Source organism: Etheostoma spectabile, chromosome 16 (assembly GCF_008692095.1).
Source record: "Etheostoma spectabile isolate EspeVRDwgs_2016 chromosome 16, UIUC_Espe_1.0, whole genome shotgun sequence".
Taxonomy (NCBI): Eukaryota; Metazoa; Chordata; class Actinopteri; order Perciformes; family Percidae; genus Etheostoma; species Etheostoma spectabile.
In genome coordinates, this window is record NC_045748.1 from 207,993 (window position 1) to 220,556 (window position 12,564).

General features: G+C 39.2%; 1 protein-coding gene and 1 long non-coding RNA gene across 2 annotated transcripts in view; one reads left to right on the plus strand and one right to left on the minus strand.

Moving 5' to 3' along the window:
- The window catches only part of LOC116704389 (uncharacterized), a 15,031-nt gene extending 8,070 nt beyond the window's left edge, over positions 1-6,961 (plus strand). The window contains exon 3 of the long non-coding RNA XR_004335668.1: positions 6,906-6,961. This is a non-coding gene — a long non-coding RNA (uncharacterized LOC116704389). The remainder of the gene's footprint in view (positions 1-6,905) is intronic.
- Positions 3,667-12,564, minus strand: part of tmc2a (transmembrane channel-like 2a) — a 41,291-nt gene continuing 32,393 nt past the window's right edge. The window contains exons 13-20 of the mRNA XM_032539805.1: positions 12,363-12,521; positions 11,700-11,828; positions 10,345-10,412; positions 7,448-7,687; positions 5,761-5,886; positions 5,235-5,313; positions 4,220-4,337; positions 3,667-3,900 (exon numbers count right to left, since the gene is read on the minus strand). Of these exons, the coding sequence (XP_032395696.1) occupies positions 3,683-3,900; positions 4,220-4,337; positions 5,235-5,313; positions 5,761-5,886; positions 7,448-7,687; positions 10,345-10,412; positions 11,700-11,828; positions 12,363-12,521 (1,137 nt within the window). The 3' untranslated portion in view covers positions 3,667-3,682. The remainder of the gene's footprint in view (positions 3,901-4,219; positions 4,338-5,234; positions 5,314-5,760; positions 5,887-7,447; positions 7,688-10,344; positions 10,413-11,699; positions 11,829-12,362; positions 12,522-12,564) is intronic.

The following is a 12,564-nucleotide window of genomic DNA, read 5'->3' on the forward strand; positions in this document are numbered from 1 at the left end:
GGCGTAGCCTAGAGCATCAGGTGTGTGAAAACATGAAGGCCACAATAACAAAGATTTGCTGCTGTTTTCTTATACGAGCATACAAAAAGCACATTGACAAGTGTTTGTGTTATCTGACAACAAATGGGAAAGAACACTTTTTTTTAAACAGGGCTAATTATGAATAACTGGAAACATGTTATGTCTGTGTATGTTTCTTAGCAGAGGCGTTTTTCCACAAGTTTATTGTCATTTTAATATTTTCAGTGAACCAAAGTCAGTTGTCAACAACGCGTCACCAACTGGGAAAGTCTGTTAGCAAACTAGCCCCACTAGTTTCCCACCTCTGATTCCCGCATGAAGTGACAAGAATGATGACTCTTTCACTGGGAAAAACATTTTTTCCGATGCCCATGAACGCACGGTTATTCCTGCCCCGAGGATCAAGGTGCGAAGCTTGAAGAGCGAGGATGGTCGCGCAAGGATCGGGAATTGAAGAGCAAAAAAAAGTGAGGACCGAGGAACTAGAAGGAAAGGACGTCTCATCTGTCTAAAAACACATTTCCTCGTTTCCTCTCTCCTCGCATCATTTCCCAGTCTCTTCTATGCTTCCAAGGTGGGACAGACTAGGATGCGAGAAAAGAAATTGAAGAAGACATGAATGCAATTAAAGGACTTGGGACGTACCCAGTGTCAGCTGGGGCTGAAGGCTACAAGTTTAAAAACCTCTGAAGCAGGCTCCTTATCGCAGATTGAACAATCTCCTGCTGAAATATTTTTTTAGATTTTATGTATTTGGAAACCCATCTTGGCTTTTTGTGTATCAAGACTGGGGATGTAAAGGACCTGACATGTCTACTTTGTGACATAAACTATGAAAACATTAACTAAAATAAAGTAGGATTAAATCCCAAAAAAATGTTGTACATGTTATTAAAATATTTTAAACTTTATTTGAAGTCAGAATCATACCATGAATTACAAAGTCAGTGTATATGTGAGAGAAAACTACATTAGCACACAATACTTGTTTCTTTGAATATTATATATGTAAGCGAGTTGTCCCGATATATGGAAATAATATACAAAGTGGATATTACAAAAAATAACAAACTATTTTCTATATCAAAACACGTCAGATTAAAATAATTATTGAAATATTGTACTTAAACCCTGGCCCAAAGACAAGAGTCTGTGTTTGAACTTTTCTATTCTATTCTCTTGCTTGTGATTTGAAACAGAAACTCCCTGCACTTTGATTAATCTGTTTCACCGGCATTTGAACTTTGCATTTGTCTTTACTATATTATGTTACCTTTTATTTTATGAGAAATGTGTATTCAATTTATACAGAGTCTAACAAAATAAATCTTGATTTAAGTTTTTCAAGGTTTTCAACCAGATCTCACTTTCTTCCTCAGCAGAACTGTTTGCTGGATTGCATGGGCGTCAGTTTGGTCTGAAATGTGCTGTTGCTTTCGGAAGTGCATTTTCATAAATGCGGAGTACAATGAGACATTCATTTTTTTTTCATTCGCGCAGGTCATGTTTTGAAAGAAACACTGTCCTGTCGCTTACTAATGTAAATGAATTAAAATGTATACAAAAACGTCCAACACGTTCAACATGTTTTATGAAAAAGAAATTCTTAAGTTTTCAAAAAGCATTAGAAATACAGTATGACCCACTATGTTCTGCTTCATGTATCCATGTAGACAACATGACATGACGTGACATCAGACTCAGAGAAAGGAGCTACTAAAGGAAAATAGGCCTGGCCTACCATGTTGAAATTCAGTGGTCAAATGTGTGGCTATGCCTTTTGCTAATATTTTGATTGAATTCCTTGTACAATTGACCATATCTAGAAGCGTGTAGCCAGCGCAGCAGCAGATCGGCTGTGTCTGTGCCTGCCTTGTGGGGATAGAGATTTTTGTGGATTTGTTGTCATCCCTCACTCAAGACTTATATGTGTTATGAACTTCATCTTTTTTAACTAAATTGAGCTTGAGGTTTTCAAAAAAGGTGGGTACAAAATGATTCATTATGATATCTGATAGGTACGCGTCCCACCGTCCCCACTGAAATTGACGCCTAAACTGAGATGCGGTTGAAAGCTCCAGAAAAAGCTTGTACATATTGGTTAGGTTGCCAAATTATTGTTTCTAAGAATACAACTCTTTTCGTTCCAGTACATGGAGTACTTTGGGCACAGAAATTCCCTAACCCTACCTTCCTGTATCTGACCAAAGTACTATTGCTATGGTTACCTACAGTTTAATATTAATTAAACACTGACCAAGATGTCCTGATAGAAACAGACACCTACCAGCAAATCAAAAATTTATATTTAAAGTGGCCATAATGTAAGCGTAATTAATTTTAGACTGTGAGCAATCGTAAACAACCTGCAATCCACCTTGGTGCCTTAAAACAGAGCAGACTCTCAACTGAATTTAGCTATATTGTCTTCATCTCTGGGACTGCTCATTTTTTTTTATTTTACTCATAGTAGAATTGCAAAAAGTAGTGCTTTCTCTTTTTTTGTGAACATTGCTGTTGTTTTCTTCAAATAAACCTTATCAAAATTATCACTGGACAAAACCGACTGGAGGTTCCGTGGTTAAGTTCAGTGTGAGCACCCACATCAAATAATATTATTATATTGTAAGCATTAAAGTTGCATGTTGCGGCCGTACAGAAAAAGCAAATTAAAATATGAGCTAACATTAGGGCTGGCACGGTCTTGATTTTTTCTTACTACGGTTGAAAAGCGAGAAATTCCCGCGATACCCCCTTACGAGAGTAACGTATGTTAGAGCAAGAATGGCAACATATGTTGCAGCCCAAGTGCAGCCCGTCTAGCAGCTGAGCAGACAGAGAGCAGAGAGGGTGACTCAGCAGTTTGCTAACTTGTTGTTCTCTCTACCAATATAAGGCTACGAAACGTGCATGCCGGCTGAAATTCAACCGTGCCGTTTTATCTGGATAAAGCTATAAACAGAAGGACACTCTGCTAGCTGCTAGGCTAATGTGCATTGGTAAACACTGCAGCTGCAATGTAATGTGTTGGAGAAATGTCTTTCTCTTTCCTACCATCATACATGGTAGGAAAGGCAAAAACATTTCTCCGCATGACACAGGTACTCTCGCATATAGGCTTAAAAGTCAGCATGAATGGAATGTTATTATGTTTCATGGAACATTGCGCTCCCCAACTCACGAAAGGTTGGATTTAATGCATTTATTGATAAGTTTTGTTTAGAAAATCTTTAATCCATGTAAGACACATTGTCATCAGACACAATCCATGTCATTACAATCAATGAATCCATGTCATTAGACACAACGTGCACATGTGCAAGCATTTCTTTTTGCGGTGGTAACGGTGACGAGCTCACTATGTGTCAAGTGGCCGCGGTATTGCGATAATGAGGTAACCGTCCCAGCCCTAGCTAACATATTAATAACAACGCATAGTGTCTGCCCATCTTTAGAACCTTTAGACTCCCATCTTTAAGGTTTTTACAGAACAATGTTGCAACACTGTACTGTAGGTTACAGTTTATAGAGTTGTAACTTTCAAAGATTACCTCCAGCAGAAAGAAATATGAAGACCTATAATGAAAGTCCTTGTAACTGAAATGCCAAGATTTCTCCAGCTGTGAAATGAACAGAGATGGAACGGGATTTTCTCACACTGTTATCTAGGAGGAGGGCCACCTCTCCCTCTCCCGCGGCCTCGGCCTGGTCCAGCACCAGGCATTGGTCCAGGCCCTCTGGGCCCGGGCGGCCGACTCACCGGCCCTCGAGCGTTGGGGTTGGGCGATGCCAAAGTCACATCTTTCTGAAGATTAATACCTTTACCGGCCGACCCGGGCTTCGTCTTAGTTGGCTTCGCTTCCGGCTCTGGTGTCTTTTCTGTTTTAGACAGGGACAGGGATATATCAGAGTATCTAAATTTCCTGTCATACGCTAGTTTTGAATTCTCAAAATTTAAAATACCTCATTGAAGGCTAAACATAGTGTTTGATATCCAGAAGGAATTGAATGTTTTAGGTTGAAAGAATGTTTTAGGTTGAATTTAGGTGGATTCTAACATATACAAAGCTCCAGTCCTGCTCAGAATTCATTTCAAAACACTATGTAAAAAGATTCAAAATGTATATTCTAGAGACCTTTAGTAGCATTTCTTTGATATATCTGCATAAGACAATCAGCTGTGCAGGGGTTTACTGACCAGGCTCTGGAGGAGCAGGGGGCATGAGGGATCGGTTTGGCAGCAGGTCCTCCAGGTCTTTCATGACCTGGTTGGTGCTGTCTGTGTTGTTCCTCCGGTTCTTCTCTTCATCCCGAGCCTAGAGAGAGAGAGAGAGAGAGAGAGAGAGAGAGAGAGAGAGAGAGAGAGAGAGAGAAAGAAGTGGTGGACAGAAAAAAGTGGGTTAAAACAAGAGATTTAGAGACATTCAGAAAGAGAAAATAATTAGGAGCCACAGAACTCTTGTTTCAAAATTAAGTTAAATATATGTAAAGAAGGTGCTTAAAAGATGACAATATTCTACATGTTTCTTATTGTTAACAAATTCCATGAAAAGACTGAAACAAACAATGTGTGTCCGGCTCTTAATACTTTGATGTCCCATCCCTGACTGTGGGTCTCAGCCCCAAGCCCGTTTGTTTCTACTGAAGACAAAATCTAGAATATCACAAATATAAAGTTGGATGTAAAAAAGGTTCAGTAGTTTTTTTATCAGTCGGGCACCGTAGTTTCTATCAAATGTGACTCAAACAGGACAAAAAAGCAGAACTGTTAGGGACTATTTCAAGGTGCGGATGACACACATTTGGTGCTCTAGTATTTACAGCAGCAGGATGATGTACATGAGAATGAGTCAAAAATATACTAACATGCTCACTCTGATCTGACACTGTAAACATGCTAATGTTAAGCTGGTATGTGTACTATGGGAGCCATTCTGGCTTAGCATTTTAGCCTGTTAACATTTGCCAATCAGCACTGAACACATAGTACAGCTGAGACCTATGGGAGTATTTAGTAGTTAATAGTTTTGCAGGTACGCCATGCCTTGACCCTTGCAGCTAGCTTGAACAGTATGCTTCCATTCTTTGTTATAGGATGTGATTTGGCTTAAAAATGAGTCAGTTCAGTAGTCTGCAGTTCTGTGCAGCAACCCACTCCTGTATATGTAAGCAGGTTTTGAACAGTGTGCATTACTTTCTCATTCTTCACTTACCATCTGCATCTTCTTCTTCAGCTCTGTGTTGGAGTTTTGATAGGCCTCAGACACAGAGTTCAGATAGTAGATGGCCAGTCTGTAAAGGGGAAATGACAGGACTTGTTGTATTTTCACTGGCTGCAAAGACACACACTCTAGTACTAGGGCTGCAGCTAACGTTTACTTGAATTGTCAATTAATCTGTTGATTATTTTCTCAATTTGTTGTGTGGTCTACAAAAATGGGGGAAAATATTGATCAGTGTTTCCCAAAGCCCAACATGACGTCCTCAAATGTGTTGTTTTGTCCACAACTCAAAGGTATTCCGTTTACTGTCACAAAGGAGTAAAGAAAGTATGAATAAGCTGAATTTACAGAATTTGTGCTTTTTTCATTTGAAAAAAATCACTCCAACCAATTACTGTAAACATTAGTCAAAATAGTTGGCGATTAAATAATGGTTGACAACTAATCGATTAATCTTTGCTTTTGTAATTACACACTTGTACGCGTGTGCGTGCATGCGTGCCTCTTCTACACTTACACCATGAGCAGTACAGCTGGTATGATGAGGCCAGGGTTGGCTGCATAGCTGAAAATGGTTCCCAGGAAGGCTGGCAGGTCCAGGTCGATCGTCTCCATGATCACATCAAACATCTTCTGCTTCCCACTGCAAACATCTGCATGGTCAATGTGTGTGTGTGTGTGTGTGTGTGTGTGTATTTGCACAAGCTCATGTCTAACCACAGGGTTTGTACACCTTTTCCAAGGTAAAATTCAGGCACTTTTCAAGCACTTTCAAATTCCATTTTAAAGTTTTTTCCAGCACCTTACACAAAATTATCAAAATTATTATTAAGTGTTTTTGTCACATTAACAGACATAATGCTATAAACAGCCACAATTGTGTTTTGTAATAGCATAAGGATCACATATTTAAACAAAACAAGTTTTATTTTCAAAATGTATCACTGTCTAAGTAGACTTTGCAGAAATATATTATGGGTCTTCGTTTTGGGACACATTTTTGATATGTACAAGGTTTGATCAAAATCTGAGACAGTAACATCAACCTGTAATTCCATTTTAATTGTAATTTCAGTCTTTGCCGGGATGCAGGGCCACCACTCGCTGTGGCAGACCATGGTGGAGTTGTTTTAAATTGGATGTTGGCTATTATAGACACATCTATCTATTATCTATTATGGAGTTTGACCTTCCAATATAAAACCAACTTTACCATGGTCTGTGACAGCCCGTCTTTGCTCGCTCCGCAGAAAGCTACAGACACTGTTCTTGACGTGATTTATCATAATATTTTGGTTGAACGGGTTGCAAAAATCAAAGAGAAAGTCAAGCATTTTCAAGCATTGTATCCAAAATTCAACAAATTTTCAAACCTTGAAAACACAACTAAATTCAAGCATTTTCAAGGAGTTAAAGCACCCGTACAAACCCTGTAACTAGTGTTGAGGAGCAACTACACTACAGGTAAATGTAACAGAAGCATGTAATTTCATTGCAAAAAAATGTAACTAATCTATCACAGTTACTGGGAAAAATATGCAATAAAATCACAGTTACTTACTAAGCTTGGAAATATGTTGACTAATGTTCATTTTATTGCTTTGCATGTGTTTCATGTCCACAATGCTTTTTGCCATTTGCAGACACAGCTGTTTGGTAAAGTCTGATGCTATTCTGATGCTTTCCATTGGTTCTCCTGTTTGAGTTTGCACCACCACTTGTCTTGACAGTTAAAAAAGCCTTCATTACAAATTTAGAAAAGCAATCAAAAGGTTATTAAATTATGTTACATTATTACAAGCGACCCGATACCGGATAAGCAGATGAAGATGGATGGATGGATATTACAAGTTATGTCTTTATGCTCTTTGAGTGTTAGTTATTTATGAAAAATATGCTTTCCAATGTATTAGACACAGATCTGGAACAAATATTGGTTCAAAATTATGTGAAAAAGACACAAACTACCACAAAAGAACAAACTGACTACAAAGAGTTGCTAAATAACAGAGACCCAAAACAACCCCAAAGAAAAATGACCAAAAAGAGACACAACACGACTACAAAGAGATGCAAAAAAATGGGAAAATTGAAATACATAACATTTTCTTGAGAAAGGACGCCTCAACCCACGGCAAATACACAAACATAAGTCTTACACAATGCTAGGGAAAACACTGAGTATGTCTTCAGTGTGCGGTTACCTGAAGGGGCCGCAGTCAAACGAAGGCGGCAGGGTCATGATGGTGTAGACAACAGGTAACAAACTGAGGAAGAGGATGAGGAGCAGCAGGCCCATGTAGAAGTTGTTGGACTTGGAGGCTTTGAAGACCCTCTCGTGGGGGACGTTGGTGGCCATTACAGCCCAACACTGGTAATACATGGAGCTGAGGAGGCGAAGCACGTTGATGCCGACCAGCCCAGGAGCATAAAACGCACCCATCCTGAAAAAACACCACAACATGACATCAAGAAATTTTTCAATATGAAAGATTTCTTTTTTTTTAATTATGTTGGGCATTTTGGCCTATAACTGATAGGGCAGTTGTAGACAGGAAATGGGGAAGAGAGAGGAAGAAGACATGCCGCAAAGGGCCACAGGTCGGAATCAAACCCTGGGCCGGTAAGGATTGAGCCTTGGTACATGGGGCACACGCTGTACCAGGTGAGCTACCAGGGCTCCCCAATATGAAAGCTTTTAAGTTATGTTTAATTGATCACAGATTTTTGTAATATTTTTACTTTACTATTTTTTGTGGCGACTTCTTACTTTTACAAATATCGGTACTTTCTACATCTTACATTTTACAAAATTGGCTCGTTACTTTAATTTTGTAAAACAGGTTGTCATGTCGGAGAATAGGGTGGATACGTGTCTCACGCCGCAAGCGGACACAGAGAAAGAGAAAAGAAAAGACTAGCTGTCCCATCGGAAGATAATCGGTTGAGATTGTGTGTTTGTGTGTGTGTGTGTGGGTGGTTGTGTGTGTGTCCTTGAGAACTCTAAGTCTTATAACTTATGTTGTCAGTTCATTTAAACCTGTTGTATTGGTCTATAGTTCTGGGACATTTAAAGTAAGTTTACTAGTGATTTAGTTGTTTGTCTTCTTCACCTGTTAGATAGGTTGCATGGGGCTTGATTGTAATAAAGCATCAACAGAGAGAAGTTGTCTCCATCCGTGTTTTAACAGACACCCCTGGGGCAAAGTTGGAAACCAGAATCAGTTTTACAGTCCTAATCCTAAAGTTACAAATAATTTCACTGGAGTTACTGTTATTATTCTTTGCTTCATTAACACCATATTCAATCTAATTGGATGGGTATATACAGTAGGCTACTGTACGTTGTACTTGAAGCACCACTACAAAATGACTCAACAGATTTGGCGGCATTGATCAGCGGCAAATCATTGCGGCTTGATGGCACTAACATTAGCACATAGTAGTATGGAAGGCAACATGATTGAAAATGAAGAAAACTGACATCCAGAGATTTGGGAGACAAGCAGCAAGACATTCCTGATCATCCTCGGCCTGAATTCTCGAAGAATCCCAGTTGAATTCTTATCTTGCTGCTCAGTCTTAACGTTATTAACCTGGAGTCCCAGTCTCTGTCACACTAATCATATATGGGATGTTATAGGCCTATTGGCCTATCCATTTAATATGTAGCCAATGGCATTTAAAGAGCCTTTTTCCATGTCCACTCAAGTTTCTCAGCTTGCACTCTAGCAAGATTTGTGTGGTCCAGGTAGCTTTGCATAGTTATTCGCAAGGATACTTTTACTTTCATACTTTAAGTAAAAAGAAGTTAAATCAGTGCTTCTACTTTTACAGTTTTTTTCTTTCTGTACTTCTACTTAAGTACGGGAAATGAATACTTTTGCTATCCCTGGATATCAACACATTTTGGGTGCTTTCACGTCTGAGCAGTTTGGTCTGTTTTGACCCAAACCCTGGAGTATTTCGTGGGATAGCCTGGTTTGTTTGGGGTGTCGCAAAAACTCATTAGAACTCTGGTGTGGTGCGGACTAAACAACCAAACTCTGGTGCGCTTCAACCGGTGTCTCAGCTGCTTCCAAGTGCTCTACAGTTTTGTTCACTTAAGGTGAGAACACAATCTTAAATATGGGAAGTGAGCCAAAATACAGTGCATTTACTAGCCTGCAATTTCATTGTCCAATCAACCAGCAACCGTTTCCGTGTGACATTTACATTTACAGTTTTTGGAGTGGTTTGACAAAGTTTAGTGTGAAAGCAAATCAAACATATGAAAACTGCCACTGCGCCCATAGGCTTAAATGATTCCCTGCATATAACACTTGTACTGTAATAGAGTTGTCAATAGTGTGTGCGATAAAACTGCTAAAGTTTATTAGCAATCACAACCTGTGTGAGTGATAGCTATGAAAACAAATGTTGCAGGTAACAACTACTACATGTGGTTTACAGTGTTGCTATTAATATTTTGATCAAGTTTTCAGTAGCATGGGCTAAGGAAAAACACATTACATTTTGGAGCGTGTTTTTCACTTTTTTAAACAATGTGAGGCATTTGACGGCGCGCAATATATATATATATATATATATATATATATATATATATAATAGTGGCTCATCTAGGCTACTGTACCACGTTGACCACGTCTCCTGTCCGTATGGTAGGTCCAGCATTTTCTGGTTTCATCCACGTTGCACGCCAAAAAAAGTGAAGCAACTTATATGTACTATATGTATATTATATATAAGATATATATATATATATATATATATATATATATATATATACACATATACATATAGTGGCTCATCTAGGCTACTGTACCACGTTGACTACGTCTCCTGTCCGTATGGTGGGTCCAGCCTTTTCTGGTTTCATCCCCTGTTGCACGCTAAAAAACATGAAGCTATGTGACACCTTTGGTGTGTGTATACCAAGAATCACACCTTGGACGTTTTGGTCAGTAAAGTACTTATATGCCAAGGTCTGAGACACCCTGAAACATAATTTAACATAACACACATGCACACTAACATGCCCACACAGAAAAACACACTGTAAACTGTGTGTGCAGTATATGTGTAAAAATAAAGTTTGTACCAGATCATCCCTTGATTGAAGACCAATCCAAGTACATTACCACTGATGTCAAACTCTCCATATGAGGGCTGAAAGTGAACAGAGATATGATTGACTTAACATTTACTTAAACTTATTCACTTTAACAGTTTAAGGGACTGTACTTGAAATACTGAAAAAAGTGGGCTGAGATTGACTCCACCCAAATAAGAGTTAGCGGTAGGAGAAGCACATGTCAGGCTTTATCCCAGTACTGTACATCGGGTAGGCCACAACAGTAAAACACCTGAAAGCAAAACTCAACACTAAAATGTATAATATTTGTTCATGAACATGAAGTAAACTGTCTGTCAATGGGAAAAAGAAACACAATGACTGTGTTGTTTGTAAATTGTAAATTCACTTTCTTCTTTGTTTCATCAGTGCGGTGCGGTGCCTGTCACATCTGTCTGCGCGGCATGCATGTCAGATCACTCTTTCTCCGTGGCTGACTGAATCTACACTTTCCCTGTCACCTCCCTACACTAGAAAACAAAAAAGGGGGGAAGAGCATTCACCTGTGTTATTCTGTGGCTATAATTAATTACAACTTGGTTTTCTTCTAATTTTCTTGACAAACAGGACAGGATTCAGGATAACTACTTGAAATTCGGGACTATCACAAATGTTTTGGGACATCTGGTCACCCTGAGTCTCACATTGCCGGACCTTCCTCCACAGCGCTGTGAAAGAGGGTCCAGCTAGTCCACATAACATTCTGGGATGGGTGAAAAACTTGCTCTGGTTTATTGGCAATTCTTTAAACTAATCACTATCGTCTCGGGTGGCGCAAAGCGCCAGACGGAGCCCCAGTGCCGCTGCAAAATCACCTCGGGAAGGTACTTGTTTGAATTTACCCTGCAGAGATCTGAGGAGCAGTTACCCATAGTCCTCAGAAATCCACCAAAGTTTAGAATTATAACACAAAGAAAGCTGGAACGTCATGGATGTAGACTGTGTCACCCTAAACCAAAGTGTTGGACAAATTAAAATTTTGACAAGTGGGAAAAGCACAGGTGTAAATAATAAAAGTAAAGATGGCTGAATTCCAGTTAGCTTCTTCAGTTTCAAGGCCCTACTTGGACACTTAAATAGAACTTCATCAAAAGTAACACCAGTGCTTTTCCTACTATCACAAGTTAAAATGTAAAATGAAAATGTCAATTGAAATGTGTGCTGTGAAAAGGAACATTGCTGCGTGGACACTATTGTCCCACAATGCATACTGTACAGACAACAGGGCACACAGAAATGGAGTTCACTACTTACTATGGATCAGTTTTAGACTCACCCTAAGTAAACCATTGAAATTAAAATGCTTCAGCAGTCAGACTCACAAATCCAGCCTCCAGGTCCCAGCACCAGCAGTAGTTGAGGAAGCGAACAATGACAGCTCGAGCAAAGTCACCAATCAGGATGGTCAGGTAAGACACCTGGATGTCCGACACCGTCAGCTTCACAAACTCCTAGAAGAACACAAAGTCAGAATAATGAAATGTTTTTAAAAGCTTTCATCTCACACAGTGTTCAGAACATTTGTCATAAAGGGACTAATTTAGCTTTTTCTAGTGACTATAAGAGGGAGATATCATGTTCAAATTAAAACAACAGACTCCAAGAAACCAATGATTCCTAACATTCAGGTGATGAGATTTTAATCATTAACAGGAAGTTGTAGAATTACTCAGCATAGATGGTGTTTTTTTTGCTGTCAGAAACTTTTAAAAACGTTTTATTTGAACTTTAAGTTACTTTAAGTTATCAGATGATACTTTGGCTCGAGAAAAGTGCGAAAACAAGATGAACCTAAAATGCATGATATACAAAATGGGTCAAATTACTGGATGAAATTGCAGTGTATTTTTGCAAATAATCCTCATAAGATAACATTACTAACAAAACGACATTTATAATCATGTAATGATGACAACTATTCAGAAATACTTGTGGCTTGTGTTTAGGTGTCATATAAAAAGGGAACTAGTTTTTATTTTCATTACTATGCCGACAGCGGTCTCCCAGCAGGGTCCTCGGATAACATCAGCCGGGTTCATGGGGGGTGGGATGGCATTGCTGTCGTTGACCAGCCGCGTGTAGTTGGCGTAGTACTCCTTCATGGCCCAGATGGTCGCGTTCTTGATGGACCCCTCCTCTTCCAGCTATGAGGCACAGAGTGAATTAGTCAACGATGACACAAGACAG